This window comes from Hirundo rustica, chromosome 29 (assembly GCF_015227805.2).
Source record: "Hirundo rustica isolate bHirRus1 chromosome 29, bHirRus1.pri.v3, whole genome shotgun sequence".
Taxonomy (NCBI): Eukaryota; Metazoa; Chordata; class Aves; order Passeriformes; family Hirundinidae; genus Hirundo; species Hirundo rustica.
Window position 1 is genome coordinate 1439607 of NC_053478.1, and position 14660 is coordinate 1454266.

The following is a 14660-nucleotide window of genomic DNA, read 5'->3' on the forward strand; positions in this document are numbered from 1 at the left end:
TCCGCGGGGGGGGTAAAGACGGGGTTGAGGAGCGCCCGCCCCGCGCTTGTCCCCGGTTCCGGCGGCGGCGGCGGAAGGGGCGGAGCTTCGGCCATGTCCGCACGCTGCGGTTCGCGGCTGCTGCTGGCGGGAGCCCCGCGGCGACACCGGGTGCGCTCGGGACCCCCGGGACCCCCATCCGCCTCCGCTGGGGGACCCCCGCACCACGCCTGCCCCGTCCCCCCCGGTCCCTAAACCCCGCTGGCCCCGTGGCACCGAGGGTCACCCGGTGACCCCCCCCCGGTGATCCCCGTCCCTCAGGTGTCCGGGCCGGACCCCGAGCGCCTCCGGCTCTTCCAGCGGCTGCGGGCGGCGGCGGCGGAGCGGTGGGACGGGTCCGGGGATGGAGCCGGCGGTGGGACCGGGAGCGGCCGCCTCCCACCGGGGACCCCGATCCGCATCGCGCTGCCCGGCGGGCGCCGCCTGCCCGGCCGGGCCCTGCAAACCACCCCGTTCCAGGTGGCCACGGAGCTCGGGTACGGCCCAGGGACTTCCCAGGGAGGTCCCCGAAGTGTCCCCTCAAGGTTCCGGGGCCCCCCAAGGTCTGCAAGGTCCGCAGTGGTGCCCGCATGATCCCCGCAGAGTCCCCACGAGGTTTCTTAGGGCGTCTCCACAATGTCCCTGTGATCCCCACGAGGTTCCTGCCGTGTCCCCGTGGTCCCCAGAAGGTTCCCACAGGGTTCGTGGGGTCCCCACGGTATCTCCGCGGGTCTCTGCAGGGCTGGCCTGGCGGAGGCGGCGCTGGTGGCCCGGGTGAACGGGACCCTGCAGGACCTGGACCGGCCCCTGGAGCGTGACACCGACTTGGAGCTGCTCGATTTCTCCACACCCGAGGGGCGGGAGGTGAGCCCGGGCTCTGGGGGTGCCGGACCCGCTCCCCGCTCCCCTCACAGCCCGTGTCCCCCGCGTCCCCCGTGTCCCCCCAGGCTTTCTGGCACTCCAGCGCCTGCGTTTTGGGGGCGGTGGCAGAGCAGTTTTTCGGGGCGACGCTTTGCAGCAGCCAGGCCACCGAGGACGGCTTCTTCTGCGACGTGCACATGGGCACCAGGTAGGGGCTGGGGGGCACGCGCGGTGCCTCGGGGTCCCCGGGATGTCCCCGGCGTGTCCCCAGCGTGTCCCCGCGCCCCCAGGACGGTGCAGAGCGCGGAGCTGCCGGCGCTGGAGGAGGCTTGTGCCACGTTCACCCGTGCCCGGCACCGCTTCGAGCGCCTCGAGGCCACCCGCCAGCAGCTGGCTGAGCTGCTCCAGGTGCGAGCCCCCCGCCCGCAGTGTCCCCATCCCAGGATTGGGGACGTTGGGCCCCTCCTGGTTGGGATCATCCACCAGGGTGATGCTCATCGGGACCGGCGTCACCCTCCCTTGGTGTTACCTGTGCCACTGTCACCGCCCCGGTCCCTCGCCCCAGCACAGCATCATTTCCCCCTCGGTGTCACCCCTCTAATGTCACCGAGGCCACCGTCACCCACCTCCCCGTTGTCCCTCCTCAGCACAACGCCTTCCAGCTGCAGCAGCTCGAGGAGGTGACGTCCCCTATGGCCACGGTCTATAGGTGAGCGCGGGGGGCGTGGGGAGGGGGCCCTGGGTCACCAGAGCTGTCCCCACGTCCCTCCGTTCATCCCTCAGGTGCGGCCCCCTGCTCCAGCTCTGCCGCGGGCCCCTGCTCCGGCACACGGGGCTGATCGGAGCCCTGCGGGTGCTCACGGTGGGTGCCGGGTGGGGGTCCCTGGTGCCGGGTGGGGGTCCCTGGTGCCGGGTGGGGGTCCCTGGTGCTGGGTCGGGGTCCCTGGTGCCGGGTGGGGGTCCCTGGTGCTGGGTCAGGGTCCCTGGTGCCCGGCCCTGCTGACATCCCCCAGTAGAGCGGGTGTCCTGTGGGGTCCCTGGTGTCCTGTGGGGTCCCCGGTGCCAGGTGGGGTCCCCGGTTCCCGGCCCCGCTGACGTCCCCCTGTGCCCGCAGAGCTCGGCCGCTCTCTGGGGGGGCACCGGGGGTCAGTCCCTGCAGCGTGTGGCCGCCGTGGCCTTCCCCAGCGCCCGGGAGCTGGAGCAGTGGGAGCGGGCGCAGGAGGAGGCGGCTCAGCGGGACCACCGCCGGATCGGGAAGGTGAGCCCTGCCAGGGCCTGGGGGGTCCCTCAGAGCCAGGGGGATCCCCCCGGTAACGCCCTCCCTGCTGCAGGATCAGGAGCTCTTCTTCTTCCACAAGTTCAGCCCCGGCAGCTGCTTCTTCCTGCCCCGTGGCGCCCACGTCTACAACACCCTCGTGGAGTTTATCCGGGTGCGGCGTCCCCTGACCCCCATCACCTCCCTGTCCCCGAGTCACCCAGACCCTGCTGCACCCCATCCCCTCACACCTGGACCCCGCTGCACCCCATCCCCTCACACCCGGACCCCGCTGCACCCCATCCCCTCACACCCAGACCCTGCTGCACCCCATCCCCTCACACCTGGACCCCGCTGCACCCCATCCCCTCACACCTGGACCCCACTGCACCCCATCCCCTCACACCCAGGGCCCTCTCCCCATCCCTCGCACGCAGTTGCCCCCCCAGTTCCTGACAGCCACATCCAATCCCTGCAGCCCCCCATAGCCGGTGCTGTGGGGCTGAGCTGATGTCCCTGTCCCTGTCCCTGTCCCTGTCCCTGCAGAGCGAGTACCGGGCGAGGGGCTTCAGCGAGGTGGTGACCCCCAACCTGTTCAGCCCCCAGCTCTGGGAGCTCTCGGGGCACTGGCAGCACTACAGCCCCCACATCTTCTCTGTCCCTGCCGCCCCTGAGACCCTCTCCCTCAAACCCATGAACTGCCCGGCCCACTGGTGAGTCAGGAGGCCTTGGGGCGCCTGGGGGGACCTCCTGGGGGCACTGCCTGCCTGTCTGTCTGTCTGTCTGTCCGTCCCCAGCCTGATGTTCGCCCACCGGCCGCGCTCCTGGCGGGAGCTGCCCCTGCGCCTGGCGGATTTTGGGGTCCTGCACCGCAACGAGCCCCCCGGGACCCTGACGGGGCTGACGCGGGTCCGGCGCTTCCAGCAGGATGATGCCCACATTTTCTGCACGCTGGAGCAGGTGTCTGTCCCCCCGAGCCCTCCCTGTCCCCTCTAAGAACGTGTCACCTGCACCCCTGACACCCCTGACGCCTCTTTCCCAGCTGGAGAGTGAGATTGATTCCTCCCTGGATTTCATCCGCACCGTTTACGCCGTCCTGGGCTTCTCCTTCCGCCTGGCCCTGGCCACCCGTCCCGATGGATTCCTGGGGGACCCCGAAACGTGGGACCGCGCTGAGCAGGTGGGACGATGCCCCCTGTGTCGTGTGCCACCTGACCGTGCCCCCCTGACCCTCCCAACCTGCCCCTGCAGCAGCTGGAGCGGAGCCTGCGGAATTTTGGGCAGCCCTGGGAGCTGAGCCCGGGGGACGGCGCCTTTTATGGGCCCAAGGTGAGGAATTTTGGGGAGTTGGGGGGGGGATGATCCCTGAAGGGGGCAAACCAAAGGACCCTTCTGGAACCTTCCCTTCCCCTTTATTCCCAACAGATTGATATCCGGATCCGGGATGCTCTGGGGCGGCACCACCAGTGCGGCACCATCCAGCTGGATTTCCAGATGCCCGAGAGATTCGAGCTGGAATACGCCAGGTGTTGGGAGAGGGGCGGGATTGGGGGTTTGGGGCCGGAGTTCAGGGTTGTCGTGGGGGGATCAGGGTTGGGATTGAGGAACGTCGGGATTGGGAGGGCGGAACTGGGAGGGGGGGGCAGACATGGGGCTGAGGAGCGTCAGGATTGGGATGGGGAAGGCAGAATCGGGGATTTGGGGAGGGTCAGGATTGGGGCAAGGGCTCCCCCTGACCCCCGTTTTTCCCCGCAGCCCGAGCGGGGGCCCGGCGCGGCCGGTGCTGATCCATCGCGCCGTGCTGGGCTCCGTGGAGCGCATGGTGGCCGTGCTGGCCGAGAGCTGCGGCGGGCGATGGTGAGGGGGGGGGTCCCCAAAATCACCCCAGTCCTTCAGAAAAGCCCCAGTCCCTGGGACACGATCCTCAGGGACGCCCCAAATTCCTAAAAACTCCCCCAGTTCTCTGGGCCTCCTCCTCCTCCCTGTGTGACCCCATCTTGGGACAGACACTCCCCAGTTTTGGGGACACTCTGTCCCCAGGACACCTGAGATGCCTCCCTCCCGGGGGCACCCCCTCTTTGTGTGTTCCCCCCTGTGCTCCCCAGTGTCCCCCAGTGACCCCTGGGGCCCCCCCAGGCCGTTCTGGCTGTCCCCACTGCAGGCCATGGTCATCCCACAGACCCCTGAGGTCGAAGCCTACGCCCGGGAGGTGAGTGTGTGACCCCCATCATGTACTCCCACCCCCTGTGACCCCCCCCAAAGCCCCCACACCAGCCCTGCACGTCCCCCCCGCCCCGTACTGACGCTGGGGGTGCAGGTGCAGGCAGTGCTGAGGAGGGGGGGTCTCCTGGCCGACCTGGACGGGGACCCCGGGACCACCCTGGCACGGAAGATCCGCCGGGCCCAACTCGCCCACTACAACTTCCAGCTGGGTAAGGCTGGGGCGTGACCCACAGACCACCAGGACCCCCTCCAGGACCCCCCTGGAGCCCCCCGGGGCTGGATGGACACCCCCATCCCCATCCTGGGTGCTGCTGGGGAGGAAAACGGAGAGCACCCCCTGGGAGTCCCCCCAACACCCCTCAGAGACCCCCCTGGGATTCCAGGAATCTGCTGCAGCCCTTTCTGAGACCCCCCCCCCTGGATTCCAGGACCTCAGCCTCCCCTTGGGACTCCCCTGAGATCCACTCAGGAACCCCCCAGGAGCCTTTTAGGGACCCCCTCTGAGACCCCCACCCCCTCTGGGACCTCCTTTGAACCCCCCCGGGGAATGTTCTGGGGCCACTCCCGAGTCCTGGGACCCCCTCTGGACCCCGCCCAGGGCTGGGGGGTGCTGTGGTTGAGGGGTGCCTGTGCAGCTCGGGGGGCGCCGGGACCCCCCCCGACAGCCGTGTCCCCGCAGTGGTGGGGCGCAGGGAGCGGGAGCACGGCACCGTCAGCGTCCGGACGCGGGAGAACCGGCAGCTGGGCGAGCTGGAGCTGCCCCGGGTGCTGCAGCGGCTGCGGGAGCTGAGGGACGGCCGCGTCCCCGACGCCGAGCAGCGCTTCTGACCACCCACCCCTCCCCTGGGGGGGCCTCGGAGCCCCCCGACTCAATAAACTGCTGGGAAACTGTGCTGGATGTCGTGGGAGCTGCTCGGGGGCATCTGGGGAAGGCGGAGCGGGGGGACAGCACCTTGGGGACCCACCCCGAATACCTGGAAACGCGCGCCGCAGGGCTCGGAGTCCCATTCCCGGGCTCTCATTCCCATCCGCGAATTCCCTCCGGCACTTCTGGGTCCTTCCCGCCGGGATTTCCCCCCACCCACGCGTGGGGGAAAGTGGGGGGGTTGCGCAAACACCGAGTCACGGAGCCACAGACGGCGTTGGGCAATCGGGGGTGAGGCGGGGGGGGGGACACGGGGTTGTTCCCCCCCCTCTCCAACACCTGCCCGGGCAGGATTCGATTATCCCGGGATAGGACAGGACCCCCCCCTAACCCTGCCCTGCCCCGGGATCCCCCCCTGATCAAAGCCGTGACCCTTGGGGACCCGAGCTGAGTGATCCCCCCCTTTTCCGGGGGTCCCTCTGTGGGTGGCCCTGGAGCCCCCCCACCCCAGAGCCGGGGGTGACTCAGTGGGCGGGGGCCCCAAAACGGGGCAAATCCCACAAAAATGTGGCCTGACCGCTTCCCCCTGCTGTGACGTAGGGGTCGGGGAAGGGGGGGGGGGGGGCGCTGGGGCCACCAGAGGGGGATCTGGGGCCACCAGGGTGGGGACAGGACCACCGGGGTGGGGACAGTGCCCCCAGCCCGGCTGGGGTCGGGGTCACCAGCCTGGTCCTGTTTGGGGGTGCAGGATCCAGCGCAGCCCCCCGGCGCCCCCGGGATCCCCTCCCGGCTCCGCCACGACGTCAGGGCCGTGACTCAGCCCCGCGGGATGTGGCCCCACGCCCGACCCGGCCCTTCATAAGGCGGCGGAGCCGGCCGTGACCCTACAGCTCCCGACGCCATGGCGGCCTTCGGCCTCTTCCTCCTCCTCAGCGCCGCCGGTGAGTCCCCGCGGCCCCCATCCAGGGCCCCCTGCACGGCTGAGACCCCCCCGAACACCTTCCCCATCTCCTGGCTCCCTTCCCCGGACACCTGGATCCCCGTCCTAAACACCTGAGATCCCTCACAGAGATTTGGGGTCCCTTCCCCAACTCCCGGCTCCCTTCCCCGACACCTGGATCCGCTTCCCGAACTGCCGGGTCCCACCTGAGTTCCTGCCCAGGTGTTTGGGACACTTCCACGGACACCTGGCTCCCCACCCTGGTGTCAGGGCTCCCCACCCCGGATGTCGGGGCTGCTGCCCACACACCTGGATCCTTCCCAAATGCCTGGAGGTCTCTGTCCCAAACACCTGCACCCCCTCGGGGGTGCCTGGGTCCCCTTCACATTCACCTGGGGCCCCTCCTGAATGTCTGAGCCCCCTCCCCGTCTTGGGGCTCCAGTCTGGGGGGGTCCCCGCTTGCTGTTCCATGGGTGGGGTGACGCTGCTGACCCCCTGTGTCCCCCCCTCGGTGACAGCGGTGGCCTCGGGGCAGCTGCAGCAGGTGGTACAGGAGAGCCTGGACCTGCAGCCCCCCAACATCAGACAAGGTGAGGGGGACAAAGGGGGACACCCAGGGGTGGCGGGACAAAGGGGGACACCCAGAGGTGGGGGGACAAAGGGGGACACCCAGGACTGGGGACAGGGGGATGCTCAGGGGGTGGGGGTGCGGATGGAGGGGACACAGGGGCTCAGGTTTGGGGATGGAGGGACACGGGGACCTGGTGATGCAGGAGAAGGGGGGGGGACACGGGGTGGGAGTGACATGGGGACACTGAGGGTTGGGCACGCGAGTGGGACACGGCGAGGACGCAGGGAGAGGGGGGCACAAGTGCGGGCAGGACATCCCCCCCCCCCAACCGCGCTCCCACCGCTCTCCCTTTTCCAGTGCTGCAGCAGGAGCAGGACCTGGAGGTGCCCCCCGACATCCTGATGGGGGGAGCCATCGCCCCCCCGCGCAGCCCCCCGCTCTGGGGCAGCGCCCTGGACGGTTTCCCCCCGGCCTGGCCCGTGGCCGCCGCCGTCACCCGGCACTGCCGCGACCCCCCCCACGCTGCCTCCGCCGCTGCTGCTCCCCCCGACCGCCTTCGCCCACCTGCGCCGTCAGGCGGCCGCGCTGGCAGCGCTGCGGCCCCGGCTGAACGCCTGCTGCCGGCACCACACCCCGCTGCCCTGCGCCCGCAGAGCCGTGAGCAGGGGACACGGCGGGGACACGGCGGGGACACGGCGGGGGCACGGCGGGGACACCGCGGGGACATCGCGGGGACACCTCGGGGACATCCCGGGGAGGGGCGTGGGGGGACACGGCGGGGCAGGGGGACGCTGTGAGGGACACGGCGGGGCAGAGGAAACACCGGGGGCGTGGGGACAGCTCGGGCTGCGGGGGGACGCTGCGGAGGGCAGGACACGGGGTGACACCCGGGGTGTTCTGTCCCCGTCGCCCCGCAGTGGACGGACGTGCTGGACGGGTTCTGCACGGATGAGTTCGGGGTGAAGACGCGGCAGTTCCACTGCTGCCACCGCCGCGGGCCCGCCCGGCGCCGCTGCTTCGCCCAGGAGACCCCGGCCCCCACCTGGGACCCCGTCCCCACCTGGGACCCCAGCGTCGCCTGGGATCTGGTGACCGAGCCGCCCTTTCCCCCCGGAGAGCCCACGGCCTCCAACCTGGGCAACATCTGCGGGCTGCGGGCGCTGCGCCCCGGGGCTCCCGGTCCCGGTGCCCGCTCCGGGCCCCGAGTGCGGCTGCGAGTCCGGCTGGAGAGAGACTACGGCCGCTGCTGCCGCAACGAGAGCCTGAGCTGCGCCCACAGCGCCGTGAGTGGGGACACGGGGCGAGGGGACGCGGCTGGGAGGGAGGGAGGACTCGGGGGAGCCCAGGAGTTTGGGAGGGGCGCAGGTGTGGAAGGACTGGGAGGGCTCGTGTGCCCGGGAAAAGCAGCCAGGTGTTTTGGGAAAGGGACCGAGGTGTTTGGGCTGGCACTCCGGTACCCGGGGAGGGCATCCACGTGTTTGGGAGCTCCCCGAGCATCCGGGGAGGGGCCCCAGGTGTCCCCGGCATGACCCCATGTGCCCGGAGCGTGACCCAGACACTCAGAGGCCGGGAAGGTTCTCAGGTTTCCGGGAAGGTGACAAAGGTGTCAGGGAGGGACCCCGGCATCCGGGGTGGGGACGGAAATGTCCCAGGTGTGACCCAGGTGTTCGGGGGTTGGGGTGCCCCGGGTGTCCGCGCGTCCCCAACCCCAATTTCTCCTCGGCAGTGGCTGAAGGGGCTGAATCGGTTCTGCCGGGAGGAGTCAGCGGTGAAGACGGGGCAGCACCGGTGCTGCCAGCGCGGGGGTCCCCAGGCCCGGGGCCGCTGCTTCGCCGCCGCCGCCCCCCACCCCGAATACGACCGGGAGCTGCACAACGTGAGCCTGGCCCGGCCCGGGCCCGCCCTGCTGCGCTCCCTCTGCGGCCCCACACGGCTCTTCACGCAGAGGTGGGTGAGCCCCAGAACACCCCCGGGACCTCCTGCTGGAGGCACTCAGCTTTGCAGCACTCCTCATCCTCATCTTCATCCCCATCCCAGGCACCTGGGACTCCCCATTGCCCAGAACCCCTTTCAGGGAGGGGACACAGCTGTCCTCTCCCCCCACTTTAAACCCCCTTGGAGGTGACTCCGGGTTCACCCCCGTGCCCGTGTCCGTGTCCGCAGGCGGCCGGTGCCGGAGCTGCTGGGGGCCATGACCGCTGCCTGCTGCCCTCTGCCCCCTCAGGAACGTGGCACCTGCGCCCAGGAACAGGTGAGAGCCATCGAGGGGGTTCAGGGGGCGTTGGGGGGGAACCCCCCACAGCCGCCCTGAGCCCCGTGTCCCCATCGCCCGCAGCTGTCCCAGGGCATCGCCACGCTCTGTGCCACCCCCCGGGACGCCTGGCGGGACCCCCAGGGCTGCTGCTCCTGGGAGGAGCCCGAGAGGCGCCGCTGCTTCGACAACACCTACCTGAGCCAGGTGACCCTGGGGGCCGCCCTGGCCCCCCCGCCCCTCGGCCACGAGGAGTGAACCCCCCCAAAACAGCACGAGGGAACAATAAAGATGCTGCGGTGTCACCTCTGAGCCCTCCCCGTGTTTGGGTTTTTTTTTTTGGTTTGGGGGGGGATTTCCTTATTCCTCGGCATCTCTGTTGTTCCTGGGGGCCGCCCGTTCCGGGGCGTGGCGGGGTGTGGGTGGGTGTTGGGGTGTTTGCACTGGTGGGGTGTGTCAGGCCCGCTGTGATACCCGTGTTTGGTTTTGGGGTGTGCTGTGGTCACCACGGTCACCCACACGGGGCACGCAGGACTCGTGCCCTCCCCAGGGGTCTCTTGTGCATCTCGTCCCCGAATTCTTGTGTCCCCCACCATGGCCACGGTCACAGGAGGTCCCCAAATCTCTGTATCCCCCATGGTGCCCCCCAGCCATGGTTGACAAGTCCCTGGGGGACTCTGATGGGGCTGGGGGCGTCCCAGGGATCCATCTGTCCCAAAATTCCCCACCAGCTTCTTCTCTCCCTCTTCTGCCTCACAATGGGGCTCCTCGCCCCTTTGGGAAAAGGAAGAAAATTTTCCCATCCCTGTGGCCCTTTCCCAGCACAAAGCAAAACCAGTCCAAGCCTTATTCCCAATTTTAGTTGAAAAATAAAATCGTATCGTTCTCAGCAGCCTCCACTGGGATACAGGGGGGAGGGAGAAGGATCTGTGTTCTCCACTGGGAATATTCCACCTCCACCCCAGTATTCCTGAGGCAGAAGCCATTTCCTGAAGCTTGTCTGGGTGGATCGACCTCCACGGATCCGGCCAAGCACAGGCCACGGGGAGGCAGAAGCCAGCGTGGCAAAAATGTGGAAAACAGGGTTGAGGGGGGCTCGTCCCCCATTCCCCGCAGGTGGAAGAGGGGACGTCTCTCCCCTTCCCAGGGGAAATTCCTCAGGGAGACAAAGAATTCCCCCCGGGAGCTTTGAGAGCGGGAAGAAGAGGCCGAGCTGGAGGGCAGGGCAGTGGGGAGGGAAGGGCAGGGCGCGCTCCTCACATCTTGGGGAAGCTGGCCAGGTTGGCCACGCCACAGGCGTTGTTCATGTTGCGGGCTAGGAGGACGTAACCCTTGTTGCCCCATTCCTCGCCCCAGCTGGAGAGTGGAAAAGCAGAGCCTGAGCCTCTGGAAGAGCCCCCAGCCCCCCTTGGAATTGCCAAACCCATTCCCCACACCCCTGTACCTGTTCTTGATGATCCAATGCTTGGTGCCCTTCTGCGCCCCGTAGCCCACGGCCAGCACGGCGTGGTTGATGTTCTCGGCGTTGCAGCTCTCGTCGTAGTAAACGCCTTGGGGACACAGCCGGCGTCACCGGGCGTGCCTCAGCTCCCCCCGCAGCCCCACAACTCCCCCTGAGCTCCCCCCCAGCCCCTCACCCCGGCTGTAGAACTGGAAGGAGGGCAGGCTGGCGTCGATGCCCACGGAGATGGGACCGATCCGGGCCACCGCCCTCTTCAAAGCCTTCTCGTTCCCTTCGGGGATCTCGCGGTAGCCGCGGCACTTGGCCGCCTTCCCGGTGGGGCTGTACATGCAGCTCTCGTCCTGCGTGGGGCCAGGAAGGTCGAGGTGAGGTGAGGATGAGGATGGGAGGGATTGGAAGGGGATTTGGGGCCGTTTCCCCCCCCCACACCTGGCCGATGTAGGGATAGGAGTCCTCGGAGTCGATGCCGCGGTTCTGCCGGACGTACTCGAAGGCGTTGGTCATGTACCCGCCCCCGCAGCCGTCGTTGTTGGCCACGCAGTCCACCAGGTTTTGGGGGCTGAGGGACAGCAGCTTCCCCGTCTTCCTCTTCAGCTGCCCCTCCAGGGCACCCACCGAGCTGAAAGCCCAGCACGAGCCGCACTGGCCCTGTGGGGACACAACGGGTGACGCTCAGGGTGACACCGGGGCGACACCGCCCTGCCCCGGGCACACCCCGTCCTTACCTGGTTCTTGACAGGGGTCACGTAACCCTTCTTGCGCCAGTCCACGGCGGCCGGGGCTCTCTCGGTCCAGTCGGGGACGAAGAGCGTCTCGTTGCGGCGTCGGTGACCACGCGGCGCCTTCAGCCCGGTCATCGTCCTCGCCACCTCCTTGCTGGTCTGGGGAAGGAGCCCCGGTGGGTGTGAGCACCCAGAGGCGCTCAGCTCCACCCTCTCCCGTCCCAGGGACACCCACCATGTCGCCCAGGTGGTTCATGGCCAGCTCGAAGGTGTGGACGCCCAGGGAGTGCTCCAGGTTGTGGGTGTTGATGTATTTGAGGTTCTTCTCCCAAATCAGCCTCCGCGTCACCTCGTCCGCCTGCAGAGCGGGGTGAGACGGTTGTGGGGCTCCTGCCCGTGCCCCCCTGCCCTCGGGACATCCTTGTGCCCCACATCCCACCCTGGGGAGGTCACTTGGGGGTCCCGAGCACCCCCCCCCCCCCCCCCCATACCTGGCCGTTGTACTGCTTGCGGTGGGTTTTTTTCCACAGCTCCCACTGCGCATCCAGTTCAGGCTCCGGGTGCAACTGGGCCAGCACGGCAGGGACCAGCAGGGCCAGCAGCACGGGCCACCACATCCTGGGGACCAGCTCAGCGCTGGGGACGGGGCAGAGACTGAGCCAGGACCCTGTGCCCACCCTCCTGCGGGATTAACACCCCCTGCCTTGGGGCCAGGACCCCCCGCGCAGCCTAATTTGGGGCTGGGGTCCCCCTGCCAAGCCTGGCTGGGGTCTGGGATCCTCTCCCGCCGCGATCTGGGGCCAGGACACCCCCGCGGGCAGCGCTGGCCGGGAGCCGGCATCACATGAGCGGGGACAGCTGGTTCCCGTTACCGCTGCGGCCCCGTTCCGGCAGCCCCGAGGCGAGGGGGGCGGTTTGGGATGCTGAGGGTGCAGCTGGGGTGGGACACCCCAACCATGCTGCCCCTCCCCGGCTTCACCCAGCCGCCCCCCAGCCCCCGTGGCGGAGCAAGAACCGGGACGCGCTCCATGTGAAGTGCCTCAGTTTCCCTTTTTGTGCCTCCGAGGATCCTACGCGGGTCCGGATTCCCTCCCGTTCCCGCTGGGATTCGTTCCCCTGGGGGAAAAGCCACCCGACCTCCCCGCTGGGTCTCCTGGGGGTCCCTTCCCCGCCGCTTACCCGGCACGGAGCCGTCGGTGGGAGCGCCGGGGGCCTGCGGGAGCCGCGGCCGCCGCGTTTTTATGCTGCTGGATTGAGGAAGTTCGGAGGCAGCCGGAAAATTTTGGCAGGCATCGGGTTCGGATGGGCTGGAGGGAAGGAGGGGACAAGGAGGGGGGACGAAGGGGCTGCCCCCGACTGCACGTGATGCTGCGGGACGAGCTGAGTCAGCCCCGGCTGGTGGCGGGTCCTGCCCGGGACGGTCTGCTGTCCCCAGGGCGTTCTGCTGTCCCCGGGATGTTCTGCTGTCCCCGGGGCGTTCTGCTGTCCCCGGGATGTTCTGCTGTCCCCAGGGCGTTCTGCTGTCCCCGGGACGGTCTGCTGTCCCCGGGCTGTTCTGCTGTCCCTGGGACATTCTGCTGTCCCCGGGCTGTTCTGCTGTCCCCGGGCTGTTCTGCTCTCCCCGGGACGTTCTCCTGTCCCAGGGATATCCTCCTGTCCCCAGGATGTTCTCCTGTCACCGGGACGTTCTCCTGCCCCCAGGATGTCCTCCTGTCCCCGGGATGTTCTCCTGTCCCCAGGATGTTCTCCTGTCCCCAGGACGTTCTCCTGTCCCCAGGATGTTCTCCTGTCCCCAGGATGTCCTCCTGTCCCCGGGAGGTTCTCCAGTCCCCAGGATGTCCTCCTGTCCCCGGGACATCCTCCCACCCCACCATCCTGCCCTGGGGACACCCTCTTGTCCCGACATCGCACCCTGGGGACATCCTGCTGCCCTGGGGAGCACCGGCCTCGTCCCCAAGCGCTCCCCGTGGCCGAGGGGTCGGGGCTGAGCACCCGCCTCCTTCAGGAGCTGGGGGACATCATGTGCCAGCAGGAACTGAGGACAGCACCCTGTCCCCGGTGTCCCCAACCCGGCGCTGCCTCCCCGTACCCAATTTGGGGGTCCCAGTGGGATTTTCTGAGGTGACAGTCACCTCATCACGCGGCTCCTGCCAGGACGAGGCGGAACATGGCGGTGGCACCGGTGCCCTGTCCCCAGACGTGCCACGCCGGGGACACTGACATCATCATCATCATCATCATCATCATCACCGTCACCGTCACCCTCCAGCCACGGGAACGAGGATGGATCATCCCAGGGATGGAGCAGCACCAAGAGGGGGGAAGAGTCCCTGTCACCCCTTCCCCACGGGGGTCCCCCAGAGAGGGGTCACCCCCCGTGTGTGAGCTGAGCCTCTTGGGGAGGGGAAACTGAGTCACACCCCGGGGATCCAGGGCGGAATCATCGCCCGGAGCACGAGGCCCTGACGTGGCAGTGAGCGACCGGGAACCGAGGGGACCAACGGGGGGGAAACGGGGCAGAACGAGGGGCTGGAGCGGGGAAAAACGGGATGAGGAGGCTTGGGGAGAGGGGGGAAAGGTGGGAAAGGGGGACAAAGTGAGGGGAAGGGGATGTGGGGGACAGAACAGGGAGGGAACAGGGATTTGGGGATGTTCCTGCAAAAGGGGGACAGAACAGGGAGGGAAGGGGGATTTGGGGACATTCCTGCAAAAGGGGGACAGAACAGGGAGGGAAGGGGGATTTGGGGATGTTCCTGCAAGAGGGGGACAGAACAGGGAGGGAACAGGGATCTGGGGACATTCCTGCAAGTTGGGGACAGAACAGGGAGGGAACAGGGATTTGGGGACATTCCTGCAAGCTGGGGACAGAACAGGGAGGGAAGGGGGATTTGGGGACATTCCTGTAAGTTGGGGACAGAACAGGGAGGGAAGGAGGATTTGGGGATGTTCCTGCAAAAGGGGGACAGAAAGGTGCCCAGAAATGAGACAGATTGGAAAAAAGGAAGATGTCTTGCTGGAAAATCTCTGCTGCTCGGAGTTCACTGGGCTGAGGGAGCTTCAGCTCCTGCTCCTCCAGGGAGTGTAGGATGAAATTCCTCCCCCAGGACAAACGCTGGGGCTCCCAGAGGGTGGGAAGGGCTCAGCCTGTCCCCCCCCGTCAGCTGCTCCTCATCCTCCTTCCCCACAGATTTGGCTGCTCCAGCTGCTTTCCTTCTCCCAGGATCTGGGAAATTCGGGGGGTTTACAGCCGTGGGAGCTGCAAGGGCTCAGGGAAATGGGAATTTTCCTGCCCCTTTAAGAGCTGAAGGGGAAGGGCTCAGGATGTGATGGGATGCTGCTGGGGAGGAGGTTATTGCTGGGAACGGATTCCCCGGATCACAGGATGTCTCCAAATGGGATGTTCCCAACTTATCCACAGAGAAATCTGGAATTAAAAAACCCCACAAACAACCAACCAACAAAAAAAAAAAAACCCAAAAAAAACCCCCCAAA

General features: G+C 67.9%; 3 protein-coding genes across 3 annotated transcripts; 2 read left to right on the forward strand and 1 right to left on the reverse strand.

Annotated features, from left to right (window-relative positions):
- Nucleotides 1–93: 93 nt before the first annotated feature.
- On the forward strand, nt 94–5232 carry TARS2 (threonyl-tRNA synthetase 2, mitochondrial). Its single transcript, XM_040088042.2, has 18 exons — nt 94–150; nt 301–515; nt 759–882; nt 966–1087; nt 1170–1287; nt 1527–1588; nt 1663–1741; nt 1994–2137; nt 2211–2309; nt 2681–2847; nt 2932–3094; nt 3177–3314; nt 3386–3463; nt 3560–3660; nt 3890–3991; nt 4271–4343; nt 4452–4566; nt 5037–5232. The coding sequence occupies exons 1-18, from the start codon at nt 94–96 to the stop codon at nt 5183–5185; spliced, it is 2106 nt and encodes a 701-aa protein (XP_039943976.1). The 3' UTR covers nt 5186–5232.
- Nucleotides 5233–6090: 858 nt separating this feature from the next.
- ECM1 (extracellular matrix protein 1) lies at nt 6091–9242 on the forward strand. The gene is given in 8 exon segments (XM_040088050.2): nt 6091–6163; nt 6681–6752; nt 7091–7245; nt 7247–7390; nt 7651–8016; nt 8460–8680; nt 8897–8984; nt 9069–9242. Coding segments are annotated over 8 exon segments (1260 nt in total). The 5' UTR covers nt 6091–6123.
- Nucleotides 9243–9822: 580 nt separating this feature from the next.
- Nucleotides 9823–14550, reverse strand: CTSK (cathepsin K). The gene is given in 9 exon segments (XM_040088048.2): nt 9823–10340; nt 10429–10534; nt 10622–10787; nt 10876–11094; nt 11172–11327; nt 11404–11526; nt 11660–11804; nt 12348–12378; nt 12381–14550. Coding segments are annotated over 9 exon segments (1407 nt in total). The 5' UTR covers nt 12742–14550; the 3' UTR covers nt 9823–10240.
- Nucleotides 14551–14660: the final 110 nt, after the last annotated feature.